Source organism: Lissotriton helveticus, chromosome 5_1, assembly GCF_964261635.1.
Source record: "Lissotriton helveticus chromosome 5_1, aLisHel1.1, whole genome shotgun sequence".
NCBI classification, from domain to species: Eukaryota; Metazoa; Chordata; class Amphibia; order Caudata; family Salamandridae; genus Lissotriton; species Lissotriton helveticus.
Window position 1 is genome coordinate 362,885,193 of NC_136065.1, and position 16,909 is coordinate 362,902,101.

Genomic DNA, 16,909 nt, shown 5'->3' on the forward strand with positions numbered 1-16,909 from the left:
TGTCCCAAAAATCACTGTTTGTCAAATTCCAAAATTGAGAAAATCTATCCTGGAGCTTAAGGTCTGGCTAACCCAACCTACTGGTGTGGCTAACTTTCCCTAACACTCCCCTTACAACCTGCTAATTCAATTACTGGGACTTCCATCTGGCTGCGGATGCAGAAAGTGGGTGTTAGCCTGTTACTGCCATTCCCTCTTTGAAGACCTGTTTGGCTACTCAGCCCCCTTCCTCTGCTTGGCAGCAACAGTTCTCTTCCTACCAGATGTCTCCTTTGTTTTACTGAAGGCCACCTCACACCTTGTCAAAACAGTTTGGCTCAATCTGTCAACAGCTGGCTAATCAGGAGAGGTTACTAGAAGACTGGATTTAGCCACAACAAAAAAACAAGTTCTTTAACTTCTTTTCTGTCATAGTTCCAATAAATCCAACCAAGGCAAGTTGTTGGATTCATTCTAACTAATATTTTGGCATTCTGAACTATCATTTTGCTCACTCTGTCAATAGTTAGACTTTATTTAAGTTTAAATAAGCCTTCCCATGTTAGTCTATAGAGCTAATGCACTACAATAAGGAAACATGAAATTGGCAGTTTACCCTCACCATGGCTTATAAAACAACTGTTATAATGTCCATGCTTATAGTTACAAGGCACCCTATGCCTGGGGCACCTCTAGGAGACCTAAGGGGTGACATATGTATAAAAAAGGTGGTTTAAGACTTTGGAAGTACTTTAATTCCAAAGTCAAAATTGTATTTAATGTTGATTTCAAAGCAACCTGCAAGGCAGTGCTGACTTTTAAAATAACAGAAGGCCACACAGCAGTGCACGCTTAAGTGCATTACATCTTCTGGGCCTCTAAATCTACATGCCCTTCCATATACTAGGGACTTAGGGACTTACTGGTAGATTGTTAGTACCAATTGTAATTATGCCTAATTACCATATACCTTTTACATAGAGCAAAGGCCCTGGGTCTGGTTAGCAGAGCCCGGGGCGCAATCAGAGTCAGAAAACCAGCATCTAGTAGTCAAAATGGGGGCAAAAAGTTGGGGGACACTGCTAAAAGTTCTGGTTTCTCACACTCACCCTTTCCAGGCTCGCCTCTCTGCTTCCTTCCTTTCTGCAACTCCAGCTCCCTACCCTTACTCTCCTGCTGCCCAACTCTGCCACTCCTGTTTAATCTACACTCTACCATACTCTCACCTGCACCCCTGCCTGCCTTGACCCCTCCTGGTCCCTTCTCAATTTCCTTTCTGCCTCACTTGCATTCCACCCTTCCTCTCCTGCTACTTGTCCTGATCCCTCTAGAATCTGCAGAATTTGGCACTCTTACGTTTTTTTGTGGGTGTGAATGACCTCTGTGTGCCCGGCTGAGCTGCAGTCGAGAGGCACTGTATGCCAGCAAATGAAAGAGATTATCAGAAGCCCTTTGTTGAGCTCTGCGTTGGCTGTTCAGTGATTTTTCTTTTCCTCTTCCAGGTAGATTTTGCAGAGTGGTGACAGCCCTTCCATGAAGGACGATACGGACTCCTGTGTCGTGCTGGGCAGGCAGCTGAGCGAGCCTGCCCGCTTTGCCTATGCCGGTCTCTGTGGAGTCACCATGGCCCAGCTCTTCCCTGAAAAGGAGCAAAGGTAACAAAGAAGGAATCAAAAATGAGTGGAAGTGACTACACAGTCACCCTCCTAACCCAAACGCTCGCAGGGCCTGCTCTTTGATGGTTGAGATATGAGGGTATTCTTTCTTTGTACTGGTTTAGGTGTAACCTTGTTCTCTATAGTGCCTTCTCTGCATTACTTAATTTGTGTCGGTGTTAGCAGGTGAGGAGCACTGATGCTCTTTTTTGGGACCAGGGCTAGTGTTTTCTCATCAGACTTTGACCCAGAGTAAGAGAGAGTATGGAGGAGGTATAGGAATATAGCAAAAACAATAACAAAGGGCTAGAGGAGGGATACAAAATAACTTGCAAGATTGAAATAAAAAGGCAGAAAGTGTAGGGTGGTGGAAGAAAGAAGTACTGAATAAAATCAAGACTCGTCGGACTTGGTATTCAACAACGCCAGCATTTAACAGTGTTGGCTGCTAGCTCCTTAAACAAAAAACGTTTGTTACCATCAAATTAACCGATGTTACTTTGTGATGGTTCAAACATGAGCATGGTTTGTATAGGAACTTACTGCGGTGATTTAGGTTTACATTGCTCTCTGTAGTGCCTATTCTACGATGGGGGGGTTTGTGGAATGTGATTGGTCTGCTTGGTGTCTGCCCTACAATGATCTGAGGTTGGCCTCTGAAGTTATTCTTCTTTTCAGGCTGTCCAGCTCCCTAGTGGCTTCTCTTGACTGAGCACTAAGATTGGTCTCTCTTGCCAGATCTGTGGTGGTATAGAGTGAAGGTTGGTCTGGAGTGCTGGCTCTCATAGCTTGATGTAAATAAGAAGCGTGGCTCAGTGGTTAGAGGCGGCAGACCCGGAAGCTGAGATCGACCGTGGACCAGGGTTCGATTCCCCGCCTCGGCGGGTCTCGGGCTCAAAATTCCACGGACTCGACAATTCTCGCACCAGTGCCTACTCGAATCACGGGGTCACACTCTGCAACTCTGGGCAATAGCTTGCTTAATCTCCACTACGGCCCCTCGCGGCGGGATGCCTGGCTTTCACCTTGTGGACACCCTGCCGGGGTTTCTCACAGGGGAATACCAGGACGGGTTCCCTAAGCAAGCGCCAGGATGCCCTTTGTGTGACAGGTTTGCGCTATATAAGTACACCTACATTTACATTTACATTTACATTTACAGACCTATATACATCCTGCTCTGTGCGAATCTAAGGTTTAAATGCACATATTCATTGCTTCCTTTGTGATAGGTAGAGCAGGGTTTGATCTGGAGTGTCCACTCCCCAGTAATGTATGACTGATATGGAGTTCTGCAGTGCTTTTGGTCTGAAGTGTTTATTTGTGGTGCATGGTAGTGGCTGGTTTGCTGTAAGGTTTTTTTCTGCAATGACTTCTCTGTAAGGCTTTAGTACCAAGATTGTTCTCTGCTTTGTCTGACTGGTGATGGTTAGGACTGGAGTGTATCTTTGTAAACCTTGTTCTTTGGTGACTTATCGCTAAGATTGGACCCCATAGTGTCTACTCTGTAATGGTGTAGGACTGAGGATGTTCTTGGTAGTGCTGAGCATGTTTTACAGTTGAGGCGAAACTGTGACATGCTTGGACTGTGGTGTATTGTGACTTCAGGCACGCCTGTCAACTTCTTGAATCAAAAATGCAGGTGAAATCTGGGGTTTAACACGATGATTCAATATTATGGTGGATTGAAAATTAACACTTTTTGGAGGGTGATAATGGTTTGAAAAGCACATGACCCAGTTAAAGACCAGTGGCAGCTAGTATTAAAAAATTATGGTGGGGTGCGATGGCGCACAACTCACTATAAGGAGCGGGAGCACGACCAATGCATCACTACTGTGCCAGGAATCAGATCCTGGTTGTCCACGAGCCGGAAAGGGAAGGACTTCCCTTCCTGCTCAGTGGAATGAGATCCAACCAATCCTGGAACTACTCTTGTCGGCATGAGAAAAGCTCCAGGATTGGTTGGAGCAGGCTAACTCAGCGCTCCTTTTGAGGCAAGGGCCTGGGCCAGCAATCTCAAGGCTGTTTCACAGCTTTTGGCTTTCTGGCTCTACACTGCACATGTGGGGCTGGCCGTTGCAAGACAGCTGGCCAATCCGACTTGCGCACTGTATACCAGTGCTGTCATCCTGCATTTGCTGGATTCCACCCCGCCCCCACCCTCGCTCTGTACACAGCGTGCGCCGGTGGGGTGGCAAATAAATAATAAAATTACATTGAGATCCCATTTTATTTATTTGTGTTTGCCTGTTGCGCAGGCAGCAGGCGGGTGCAACAAACCTCTTCTTTTGAGGTGGAGCCACCCCTGTTAAAGACTATTGAGTCATTTTGTTTGCCAGGTGAGTTAATAAAAGTAAAATGAGGATGACACCTACCAAATTCAGGTGGCCGGACTGTTCAACACTGAGTTTCATCTCTATCATTCCTGCTTTGTGATCGTGCGAGCTGCCATGGCCTCTAAAGTCCAGTCTCTGTGAAGACAAAAACCTAGGGGTGCTCTTTCAGCCTGTTCTATGATGGTTAAGGCTGAGTGAGGATGGTCTATAATTGTCTGACTCTGATTGTTTAAGGCTGAACTTTCACTGTGTGGTGGGTTATTTAATAATCTATTTTGTTTCCTTTTTAAAACTTTCATTCGCTGACGCATCTTGGCACTAGAAAATCAATTAACCTCTAAATCTGTTGAGGAAAGGACATTAGAATAAATATGTTTTTGAAGGATTTCTTAAAGGAGCTAAAATTGGATCAGAGCGAAGAGCAAAAGAGGGGGATTTCCAGATCTTTGCTGCCAGAACTTGAAAAGCTCAATCTCCAAATTTACAAATGGTTTTAGGGATGGCAAAATGACAGGCAGAGGCTGAATGTAAAGAATTTGTATAGAGATAAAATAATTTGTCTGCTACAAATTCAGGGGAATATTGATAGACTCCTCTAGGCATAGTGGCCAGGGCTTTAAAAACAACCCAATTTTTCACTTAGCGCCAGTGCAATTGAGTTATCTTCTTGCTGTATGAGTAACTAGGCTTACTGCTGCATTTTCAACTACCTGGTGTTGGTATACCAGGGCTGCAGTCGTGGCTAAGTACATGACATTACCGTAATCAAGCCCTGATTGAATTAATGCATTAAAAAAGGTGGTATGTTAATCTATCTACGATCCTGTAAAACATGAGGACCGTCGATCCAAAGCTTTGCCCATTATAGCTTTGCATATTTGTTGATTGATGTTTTTAACACTGGCTCATGTGTTTGCTTGGTTGTAGTGGCAGCTCCGGCTCCTGGGTGGTGTCCATGCTCTAAATACCACAGTACTCCAGTTGGGCAGCCACGTTATTCCCTTTGTACACTTTACTGTCTTGACCCTGAGCAGTGAAGCCTTCCTCCAGGAGGTCAAGGGTGGACAAAACAAGTGATTACACTCCATCGACCAATGTTGAGTAAGAACTACTTCTTTCCAAAGAGCTTTGTCATTTATTTACATACGGGAAAGTACAGCAATTAAAATGAGGAAGGCTCGAGTCCAAGCATAATTCTAGCGCTAACGAGTGAGGCCTTTAAGTTCAAAATAACAGGAAGGCATATTTCCAAAATTACCTCTTGTTGAAAGCTTCCAGTACGCGTAGCTATTTTTGGAACACTTAGTATACAAGTATTTTACTACAGAAACGTTCGCAACTCGTGATCACCGGGGAACAGGTGATTGACAAAATGTTACAATGTATCGAGTTAGCTATGCCCTCATTTCTGTCGTCGTGCTCGGCTGCACTCATCAGAGGGTTTGACCCAAGGTGGTTTATAATAAACCAGGTTTTGGAAACATTTCCTGGGCCAATTAAGAACTGAGCGCTAGTGATAAAACGAGTTCAACAGTATTCGTGCCAGCTTCAGCATGCCACCCTTCAGAACAAGTGCAAATGGCCTTCCCTCGGCTTTGCCTTGTCATTAACCACAAGCTGATAGTAGTTGCGAGGACATCAGTGGAAAAATAGGTTTATAAGGTGCCCAAACCAAGCATAAAAAAGTGTTTGCACATGTCACTACTTGTGTAAATCCGGGCAAAAATGCAAGCGAGGCCTATAAATAATTATATTTGCACCTGGGTGTCTTTGCCCCAAGTTTGTAAAATTAAGGCACATATTCACGAAGGTGAATTTACACATATAAATGCACTCACGAGTCAATCTTGTATTGTACCTAGGGGTACATCTACACCTTTTTGCTATTTGACATTACTCTAGTAACTATAACGTGTGTCTTCACCATGTTCTGCTTATGACTTCACATATTACATCCCTCATGACATTTTCTATGACATCATTGATAAAATCACTGATGCCAACTGAAATGACATCATTGATGACAACACTGTATGGCAAAGGCTGGAATTATAGCTACTTGAGTTAACTTTAACTGGTGAATTTGAGTGTTTTTTTATTTTAACATGTTATGTTTTAACTGACAATTTCACCTAACCATAACACTCTAATTTTCATTTTTGTGGTGAATACACACACACACACACACACACACACACACACACATACACATATATATTTTAACTCACATTTTTTTGATTTAACATAATTTCATATGCATATTAGTGTAAGTCCCTGCTTCCGTTTTGTTAATTGAGAGTGTGGTGCAGTACCATGTGTGGTGCTTGACTCACTCCAGTGCTGAACTTAAGTTGAATACATTTACTTCTGTTATGTTACCTTTAGTCCTGCAGTAAGGTTAGAGGTGTAGTTAGGGAATAACTATAGGCTTAGCGTCAGCTTTTCCATGACTGTTTCCTCGTCGATAGGTGATCAAGAAATGCAAAATATTTTTTAAGGGCAGGCAGTGGCCCCATGGTCCACTGTCTGCCCTTAAAAAATGAAACTGAAAAGTTTCATTTTTCTTTTTTTTTTTAAATACATCCCCAGCTGCATTAAAAAAAACTGCTATATATAAAAGCAGTCACAAACATGGTGGTCTACTGACCCCAGCAGGCCACCATCCCTGTGAGTGCTAACCATTCCTAATAGGGTCACAAATTGCGCCTGCCTCATTATTATTAATGATACATACAATTTGCCACCCCATTAGGAATCGCAAACCGTGTCTGCGGGTGGGTTGTACATCGGGCCCTTAATCCATAAAACAGCCTGGGTCTTCAGAATTGACCTTGGCAAAAAACAGAAAAAGCTCTTTTGAAGTATTGAGCAACACTTGAATGTGGAAATGAGCATCCGTGGTGACAGACAGGTAGGTCACTTGAATGCTCATACTAGTTTTGTCATTTAGGGTTGAGCTGATCCGCTTCCCATAGAAAAAGTATACAAATGTATAAAAGGGTTGTTGTGCTCTTCCCCAATACAAACAGCCATGTTTAGGTCGAGCATTCGAGACCTCTTGTATATACTTTAGTATATACTTATTATATACTTACGTGTGTATGTACTTTGTAGGCTCTGGAGATCAGCCCTAGGACTTGTCTGCTTAGGGACTTTTTTCTGTTCAAGTGCCTCTAGTTAACTGACTGGATAGAGGTCAGTAAAATACCAGAATCATTTTAGCATTCTCTAGAATCCCGTCCACAGAAATTGTCTTCCATGAGCACCCCTAGACAATAATAAGTATTTTCAGTGATATGACCACCGAAGACCCTGCTTTTATATTAAAAACAGAGCTTTGGACTATACCATTTCCTGCTGAAAGGCAATATTTCTCGCCATGTGTTCCCATACCTGCGTGTCACGCAGTTTGGTGCTTACTTTCCCTCCATGTTAAAGAACAGTAGATGTTTCAGCACCCAGGCTAATGTGCTGCATAGCTAAATGCATACAAGGTCCCAAAGGCAAGACTGATTGCATTGCAAATGCTTGTTTTATTCTTATCTTTTTCTCTTCCTGCATGAGAGTTTTAAGTACTCCTCTTAACTACATGGTCTCTACTCCAGTAGGATTTGTTTCAGAATTCTCTGCTGGTGTAGTATTCTATGTACATCGTGCATACTCTCTTTACTCAGTTTTCCACAGTCTTTATTGAGCATCATTTTGCAGAGTTCAATCTATTGAAACTGTACTCCTAGTAGATCGATTTACAATAACATATAAAGTGTTCCTCAGCTCACCTGTTAATCCATGCAGCCTCACCCTTCCAAGCAGCCTCCACCTTCAGTTGCTGAAAATAGCTAGTTTCTTATTGCCTTGTGTAACTACAAGGAGTCCCGTAAAATGTGCTGTCTGGGTAGTTGGCCACTTGCCAAGATGGCCTCAAATTCAGTGAGGAACTGGTCATAATTGGCTTTGATTTAAAATAGGGGGTATTCCCAAGCCATAGCATCCGTCGTTAGATGAGATAAAAGCGACTCCAATTCGTTCCTTTCATTTGGAAAATTCAGAGGTTGTGATATGTAAAGTAATGGATGTTATGCAGGAAAGGGCTAACACTGGAGTGGATCTTGGGCCTGAGAACGAGGTCACATTTTGACTCCAGACTCTCAGTGTACCAATAGATGCATGAGCTTGCTGAGAAGTTGGCCACATTGCCTTTGAAATAGGAATGGATAACAGCTGATTTATCAGATTGAGTACATATGCCTTATCTTGATAGGCAGCATCAAGATCCTCTTTGGTCTTATTAATCACTTGAGCCATGAATTGGAGGGGAGTCCATGGGTTGCAGGCGTCCCAAATTGTCAGACTCAGGCATTCACAGAGTGGACCCGACAATAGCATTATTTTTCCTGTAGCCTCATCTAGAGTCATGTGGGTATACTTCAGGGCCAGAGTTTGGGGAAAACTGGGAAATCAGTAGAGAGAAAGGGACACAGGATCCCATCTTGATATTCAGTGCAGCACTCCTCCCCATCAGGTAAATGGATGACAGGATACTAGGCACCACAAAACTTTAATCAAACAGAAACAATATTTTCAGGAATTATGAAAACAAAAGATTTAACAGTGAAATTATAACAAATAATTATGACGGAATGACTCACCAGTCTCTGTACGATGATTTGCTGTAATGAGCTCCATAACCCAGCAGGATACAGTCATGGGACCCAAGAAACCCCAAACACTTGAGGAATTTTTATGGAAGAGGCAAGTGGAAAAAACAGCAAAATGAGGTGCAACAACATGATCACAGCTACTTTTTAAAAACCTACACCCTAAGGAGTCAAAAGGGAACGAAAACAACATACGGTGTGTGAACATAAGGCAGGCTGACATTCTATAAGGGAGCAAAATTCAGAGTTGTAACTCATGGAGCGTTGCTAGACAAAGGTGGACCTTGAGAACTTTTCATTTGTTCTGTCTCTGACTCATCTGTCCAGAAAATGAAACAATATGACTAGAAGACCTGACCTATTGTTTCTGGCGGGACAGCCTCCTCATGCACATTCTCCACTGTTTGAAGGCTTCTGCTGTTTTAATCCTAGTGGCAATGGGGATATATTGAGGTATTGAGTGGATTGTGTATGGAGAGTATAAGGCCTTTTGTCATACTTTAACAGTTGTAGTGCTGTGTGCATTTTCGTTTTTCTCACTTCATCCTGAGCCCGAGTCCTATTAATATAAGTATTCATGGTGTGGAGGCTTAGATAAGAACAAACATACAACCTTGATTGGTAGAAATCCTTGCCATACTGTTAGCCAAATAGCCTATTTGCAAGATATGTACAACCACTGGCAAAATGGTATACACCGTTGGCATACTTTGGACTTTCTTGACATAATTTAGCCCGTTCCTGTGATAATGACAAAATCACGGGAATATTGCCATATTGGGGTGGGCTGCCTAGTGATGATATCTTAAAGACATGCTGATTATAATCTATGTTTGGCATCACTTGAGAGAAGTCTCAAGGTGATATTTGGGATCCAAATATGTAATCACTAAAATGAAAAGCTGCTATTTTCTGACAGTGTCTTTTTCATGTTATTATACTTTTTTTTCTTTGGGGTAATGCATTTATATAAAATCAACAAACTTATGTTTGATAGTAAAAAGCGAGCATTTCCAGAAATTGAAAAGTGCAAGTAACAGCACTTCAAATATGATTAAAGCGAATATTTAAGAGAAAGTTCATGAAAAACTTGTGACAAGTATTACTGATGTTAGTGTCAGATGGCACTTTCTGCTTTTGGTTGTATTTATTGCTTTAGGAAGACGTATTATCTACATTAAAAAGCACCTTGCAACATTATCACTTCTCTTGTCTGAGGCCTGAAGCTGAACATTAATGAACACTGAAGTAATTCGACTGTAGTCTGAAGATGTAAAATCTATATAATTTGAGCTATAGTAATGCCAAATGAGCCTGTAAGATCCGTCTTATGTCTGAGATTGTAGGATCTATGGGGCACATGCATCATTGTAGGTTTTTGCACTTCCTAAATTGCGAAAATTAAGGAATCGCAATTTAGGAAGTGCAAAATCCTATGCATCAAGAAATCCTAAAAGTTTTTAGGATTTCTTAATTTTCGGAAATTGCGATTCCTTAATTGCGAATCGCAATTAAGGAATGGCATTACATTGATTCCTATGGGCCTAGAGGCCCATAGGAATCAATGCCGTTTTGCATTTCTTTTTTTGGGAATTCGCAATTTGTTGATGCATTGCAAGGGTGCAGAGGGGGGTCCAAAGCCCTGCACCCCTGAAATGTATTTTAAAGTGCATGTTTCACACACACATGTCCTAAGGACATGTGTGTGTGTAACATGACACTTTCCAAAATGCATTTTTGTGCTTTTTTAAAGAATTTCGCAAATTAACACGAGGGTCAACCTCGTGTTAATTTGCACTTCCTATTTCAAAATTCACATTTTAAAAAAAATTGATGCATTGCATTTAAGGAATCGCACAAATGCGATTCCTTAAATGCATTCGCATTTTTAGGAAATGCAAAAAAAGCGAATTTTGAAAAATTGTTTCATGCATCCCAAAAACGTATTTAGGAAGTGCAAACGGCCGAATTTACCGATTTGCACCGTTTGCACTTCCTAAATAGGTTGATGCATGTGCCCCTATTTCTTTTAATTGCTACTCCCTGTCCTGTAGATTCTCAGTCACAGCTCATGACAGAGAATCAAATGGAAATGGGCTGTGTGTAAAAATGGATGGAATTGGAATGCATATACAAAACAGGTGTTGACCAGAAAATACTCTCTTTTTTCAAAACACTCTTTATTGATTTTATATTAGCAATCAAAGAACACAAACAAACACATGAAAGTGGGAATCTCGTCCTCCACACAATATTGTGTCCATGGTATTGTGAATTCACAACATTCCCTAAGGATCAAAACCTGAACCACATCCAGCAATCCGCTGTCTTAACACAGATCTACCACATTCAAAGTGCTTTTATACCCAAAGCAGGTACCACAAGATTTGAGAAATATATATATGGTTTTAATTTAAATTTGTGGACGATTTATAAAAAAAAAAATATTCCCGTTTTATATTCAACATCCAAATATCGCAGTATTATTAAAAACACATAAAAATAAATACAAGACTAAAATAAAAATTCAGACCAACTAAACGATTTTGCAAACAAAAAGAGGGAGAACCATTAAGACACATCAACTAGTCTATTAAAAAAGTCTCAAATCTCCTATTCATATCTACAGGGATCCATGATCATATTATATCTCATATGAAGCCTCCCATCGAATAACAGATTTTGCTTTTATTCTTTCAACACGTTTCGATGGGCATTCTTGTTAAAAACCGCCTTCTTCAGGTCTACAAAGCAAAGTTTTTTTTCTCCCACAATATTCATACAGCATCCCACTTGCGATGTTATCAGGGCACTCAAGCTCCTATTATTCCACCTGTTACAAAGATCAGATTTGACAAAAATCCTATTCCTTTTATTAAGCAAGCGAGTGGGAAGCGCAATCCTTCATCCACTTATATTTAAGTCATTGAGTTTTGACGACTTATTAAATCTATGAACTTCAAATCCAGGAGGATCCCCAGACCATGCACTCAACATGTTTTGAATAGGAGTGCTGTCAACCACCTTCACCTCATAGTCCAGGGCTCGTGTGAATCGCCTCCTAGGTTTTTGTGGTCAGCTCTGCCACAGTTACCAACTTCTCATTGTAGACACCAAAACAAAGTTGATTGGATAACTATAACCAGAGTTATGGATTTTAGAAGCAATATGAAATCAGTGCAAAACAGTACTGCAAAACTTTATCATTGCGGTGAATGTTAAAAAGCACTAGTGACAACCGGTCACTTGCAGGTCGATTTACGTGGAACCCAAGGAGGGTTATGTGATGCGGGTCCCCAGGACCAAGCTACGACAGTCAGTATGGTTTTACATGGGTCGAGAAGCCCAGGTACACTGTTGTTCTGGCTGTTTTTGGTGCTAAAGTGGGAGTGGTGAGGGAGCTGGTTATATTGCTTACACAGTGTTGGTGGTAACTAGTAACAAAAAATCAACAACAAAGACACTGCTGAAGTCAGATAAAGGTTTTACAGAGTTCCCTCGAGGTGTAGCGTCGAGTAAAGGTGGTGGTTGCCGGACTGCCGACCAACAAGCCTTAATAGCGGTGACGTCAGCAGAAGGTTATTTCGAAGTCCGGAGGTCCGGGAGAAAACTTGCTGGTGGTATGGGGTACGTTCCCCACAATGCACTGGACCATCTACTTTTGAGCATTCCATCGGAGGGCCAGATGGCCAGCGTCTCTTTGGTTCCCATACATTATTTCTACCTGCAGTGTGCAGATGACTAGGGCCACTAGTCCAGGGGAGTCTGAAGTTGCCTTTGCCTCTGAAAGGGGCCCCTCTGCCTTTGGAGACTGAGCTTTGGTCCAGGACAAGTCACAGTCGTGCAGTTCCAAGAAGGTTGGCACAGGTTCAGAGTATCGCACCTTTTCTTTGTGGCGATCATGTTATCAGAGACACAGTTCTCCTCCTTGTCCTTTGTTGCCAGTCACATCAGAACTGAGGTTCTGGTGTCGGGGATAGCCCTTAAATTCTAGATTTAGGGGCATTAGGGGTGTGGGGGCAAGTGGCCAAGGGACTACTAGCCCCAGTGGCTAATCCGTCACGGAGGTGATCACATCCGAGGATGTGGCTCACATTTTCCACCCAGAATCCTCTATTCTACCACTTTTAAAAATGGCAGAAGCCACCCTTAGATATACAGACCAGGTAGCTCACTCTAGAGGTGTGGCTAGCCTTATGGGGGTGTACACCTCCTGAGTACCTAATTTTACCACCTGCCCAGCTGCAAATGTGCCTGAGGGCAGGGGGAAAGCTGTTTCCTGCTTTGGGAGGTAGTCTGGTTGCATATCACAGGCGGTGAAGGCTTTGAAGTAACCCTGGGCGTAGTTTGCATAGTAGCGCTACGCGTAGCTACGCGAGTGCACTTTGCACTACGCACATACGCATAGCTACACGAACTGCGTTGTGCGGTATGGAAAATGCTGTTCGCACTGATTGTACAGTGCCGGATGCTTGTCCACACTGTGCAATAATTGCAAACCGCATCTTGCACAGTGCAATCAGTCGTTTTCTGCCACTCTAGTAGATTTGTACTCGAACGGCAGCTTTCTCAACGGGGACTGGTAGTTTCTCATCGCGAGCAGTCACGAGCATACGTGATCACTCTCAATGAGAAACCTGACCTCCTCGCGTTGAGAATCTCGCCGGGAGGTTTATTTTCCCCACTCGATATCGGCAACTTGATGTTGCTGATCGCGAACGAGGAAAACGTCTCGCCGGGATGTTGATTTTGCTCACTCGCGGTCACCAACTTGACGTTGAGGACTGCGAGCAAGCAAAAAATGCCCACTATGCGTTTCTGCACTGTGCTACGTGCAATTCGCGTAGTAGCGCAAACTACGCCCAGGGTTACTCTGAAGCTCACTGCCTTGATGTGCCACTTCAGGGAGGGAAATGTGACTTCCTTCCAATCCAGGCCTTTGTTTCTAACTCCTGTGAGAGTTCATATGTCCTGGCAGGGGGGCAGATTCCCGTCTTGGCAGCAACAGTTGCAGGCTGGCACCCAGAGCGCAGAAAAAGGTGGAGCAACTAGGTGGGCAGCCTTTAAGGTGTTCACCTGGATGCATGCCACATCATCTTCAGCTCAATATTCATGTCAGTGGTGAGCAGGCATGTTGTTTAAAAAAAAACATGATATATTTCAGTGGTGCCATAATGGAGCTGCCAACCTCCCATGCTGTCAGCCCATGTTAAGCTATGGACCGCTTATCACTTATGGTAGCCTTTATTGGTAAAGGCCGCTACAGGGACATATACCTTGCACTTACATGTCCACACCTTAAATGTAATGCACCCTGCCCTCTCAGCTCAGGAGGCAATCCTTAGGAGAGACTGGCATATATTAACAGCAGTGCATTGACTTTGCCCCGCATGATGAGGACAAAGTTGAGTTCAAGTAGTTTGCACTGCTCCTGCAGTCTGCAATGGCAGGCCCATTGTCAGTAGTTTACTTGGGTCACTCAGTGTGCCACAAACAGTGCTTCTGGGCCAGGTGACGGTGAGAAGCTGGGTTTCTGTTGCAGTAACCCCCACACATTTTGCCAGACTACTGATGCAATTTGACTTGATGTGTCCTGGGTCCTTGCCAATCAGGTTCCCTGAGCCTGCGTTCTTTCCCCCAAACTGTACATTGTACACCCAATTGGCATCTCTGGCCACAGGTCAGCCCCTGGTAAATGGTACTACAGGTACCCAGGGCACTGTGACCAGGGAAGGCCTCTAAGGTCTGCAGAACTTATTGTGCCACCCTTAGAGGTCCTGTACCTTTACACTCACACACTGCCTTTGCAGGCTGTGTGTCTTGGTGCAGAACAAAATGAAGAGTTGACATGGCACACATCAATGTGTGCCATGTCTACAACCCTGGAACATTGGAACTGCGGCCTGGGAGCAGGCTCCAATGCACTTTCAGAGTCATAGCCATCAGCATTGTAGAAAAACGTGGGGAGTGGGGGTGACCCTACAAAAAGGGCACTTTCCTACATATATGTATAAAAATAGGCTTCAAATGCACCTTTTGGCCCCAATTATCTCAAAGGTGCTTGAGGGGAAACCCCCTCACCCCCAAAATCTTCAGGTATCTAGGGCACAATTGAAAGATAGGAAAATGGTGTCCTTTACTCTCAGTTGGAAATGACAAGACTGCTGTAATTGGAGTAAAATTGACTTCTTATATTCATGGGTCTCCGTGCCAATTAAACCGGCTGCACTATGCGTAACTCCACCACTGGAAGATATCTGTTTTGCTTGTGTGGTGCAATGTGTGACTGACTGCTTTAGGTTCCCTGTCAGGCCACGATTCTCAGACCACCTTGTTCAGTTGTTGGTTTATTTCTTGCCCCTGCATTACATTGGTTCGATGTATTTATTTCCTGTCCCAGACTCACATCGGTTGAACACATTTCTAATATCAATTTGACTTTTGGTTGGTGTTTATCTTATCCTAGTAAAATATGGTTTCAAGTGTTTCTTGTCCCGCTCACCAATTTGCTTTCTAGCCCGTGTTGTGTTTTTTGCCACAGTATTATATTGTTTTTTATTATATCCATTTCCAGTCAGTCTGTTTCCTTTTCCTGTCTTAGGGCCAGATGTAGGAGGCCATTTACCGACCGGTAACGGCCGATTTCGGCCGTTACCGACCGGTAAATGGGTATTTGTGATGTAGGGGGCCAATTTTACTGATTCGGTAAATTTATCGAATCGGTAAAATACAAAATCGGTATTTTTACCGATTCTGTGACTGCCAGTTGTAGGTGGGACTCTTCTGAGTCCCAAAGGCCTTACAGATTCGGTATTTTACCACCCAATCCAATTGGGTGGTAAAATACCGAATCCAGGTGTGCATGCACATATGTGCATGCACACTTATGCCATGTGACAGACAGACGTGCCCTTAGGGCATGTCTGTGTGCCACATGGCACACATGCCTGTATTTGGGGTGCTAGAGGGTGTCAAAGTGACACCCCCTGCACCCTTGCAGGATTCGGTATTTACCGATTCTGTAATTACAGAATCTGTATTTCCCATTGATTCCTATGGGCTTCAAAGCCCGTAGGAATCAATGGGAAATACCGATTCTGTAATTACAGAATCGGTAAATACCGATTTTTACAGAATCGGTATTTCAAATACCGATTTTACCTACATCTCCCACCTTCTATTTTACCCATTCATAAATACCGAATCGGTAAAATTCGGTATTTATGAGTCGGTAAAATAGAATTACCTACATCTGGCCCTTAGTCTGTTGTGATACATTTATTCTTTTTGGTTTGCTCTGTAGTTCTGTTTTGTTTTCAAGTAGGGAAGTATGAAAATGTTTGCTGTAATTGCCTGTGAAACTTTCATATCTTTAAATTATCCATATTATATATGTGGTATCCCAGAGCTGAATAACTCGGACGAGGAATCCCATCATATCCGGACTACCGATAGGCATAGAAATGCCTTATGAAGAGCAATTGTGTGCAATAAAAATGCTAACTAAACATAACAATAATACTACTTTGCTGTTTACACATGGACGGGACTGGCTGACGGTATTGCCCTGAAACTGTGTGGGTTGTTGACTCTGAAGGGATTTTTTCCATGTTAAATGTTTTGTATTTAACCAACATCAACATATGCATACACACACATATTATTTCATATATTTTATTCACATTAAAATGATTGTATCCAATGTGAGCCTGCATGTTAAATTACTATTGTTGAAGGCCATCTTGCTTTGTGACACATGAACTTTTATCTCCAGACGAAGCTGAAGTCTTAAAGAAAAATTCAATATCCCTTTCCTTTCTGTGGTTGCATAGCCGTGAAAACACCTGCAGAGTACAGTCTGGTCCACGTATTTCATTTGGGTGTAGATAATATATTTGGGTGCAGATAATATACGTTTGAAGGACGCTGAGAAAAGCTGTATTGTGGAAGGTCCTAAGAAGCGAATGAGCATAAGAGTGTATCATTTTATTTAACTTGATTGCATCGTTTCATGGGAATTGTGTTTAGGTGTAGCACGTTAGAATTGTGTGATTTAAGCTAGGGCAGAATAGATTACCGGTTGGAAGTGCTTTGTTGATTTTTCGATGCAGCGTAGAGTAGGAGATTTTGAGTAGTCTCTTTATGGGAGAACTATAATTACTTTACCATTCCCTTTGAGGCAACTCTAAGCTTGTTTGTCATCTTTCTTATATGGCTTAGTGGATGTGACCTTCATATTAAATGATGCATTCATATATTGATTTATGACTACTTGATG

At 42.6% G+C, this 16,909-nt stretch overlaps 1 protein-coding gene across 2 annotated transcripts in view; it reads left to right on the top strand.

The window, feature by feature from the left end:
• TMCO4 (transmembrane and coiled-coil domains 4) overlaps positions 1 to 16,909 on the top strand; it is a 443,311-nt gene that overhangs the window by 34,128 nt on the left and 392,274 nt on the right. The window contains exon 2 of one of the 2 annotated variants that reach the window (XM_078642487.1): positions 1,482 to 1,634. In XM_078642487.1, the coding sequence (XP_078498613.1) occupies positions 1,513 to 1,634 (122 nt within the window). In that variant the 5' untranslated portion in view covers positions 1,482 to 1,512. Of the gene's footprint in view, positions 1 to 1,404; positions 1,635 to 16,909 lie in introns of both variants that reach the window. The other variant, XM_078642488.1, reaches the window with a different exon arrangement.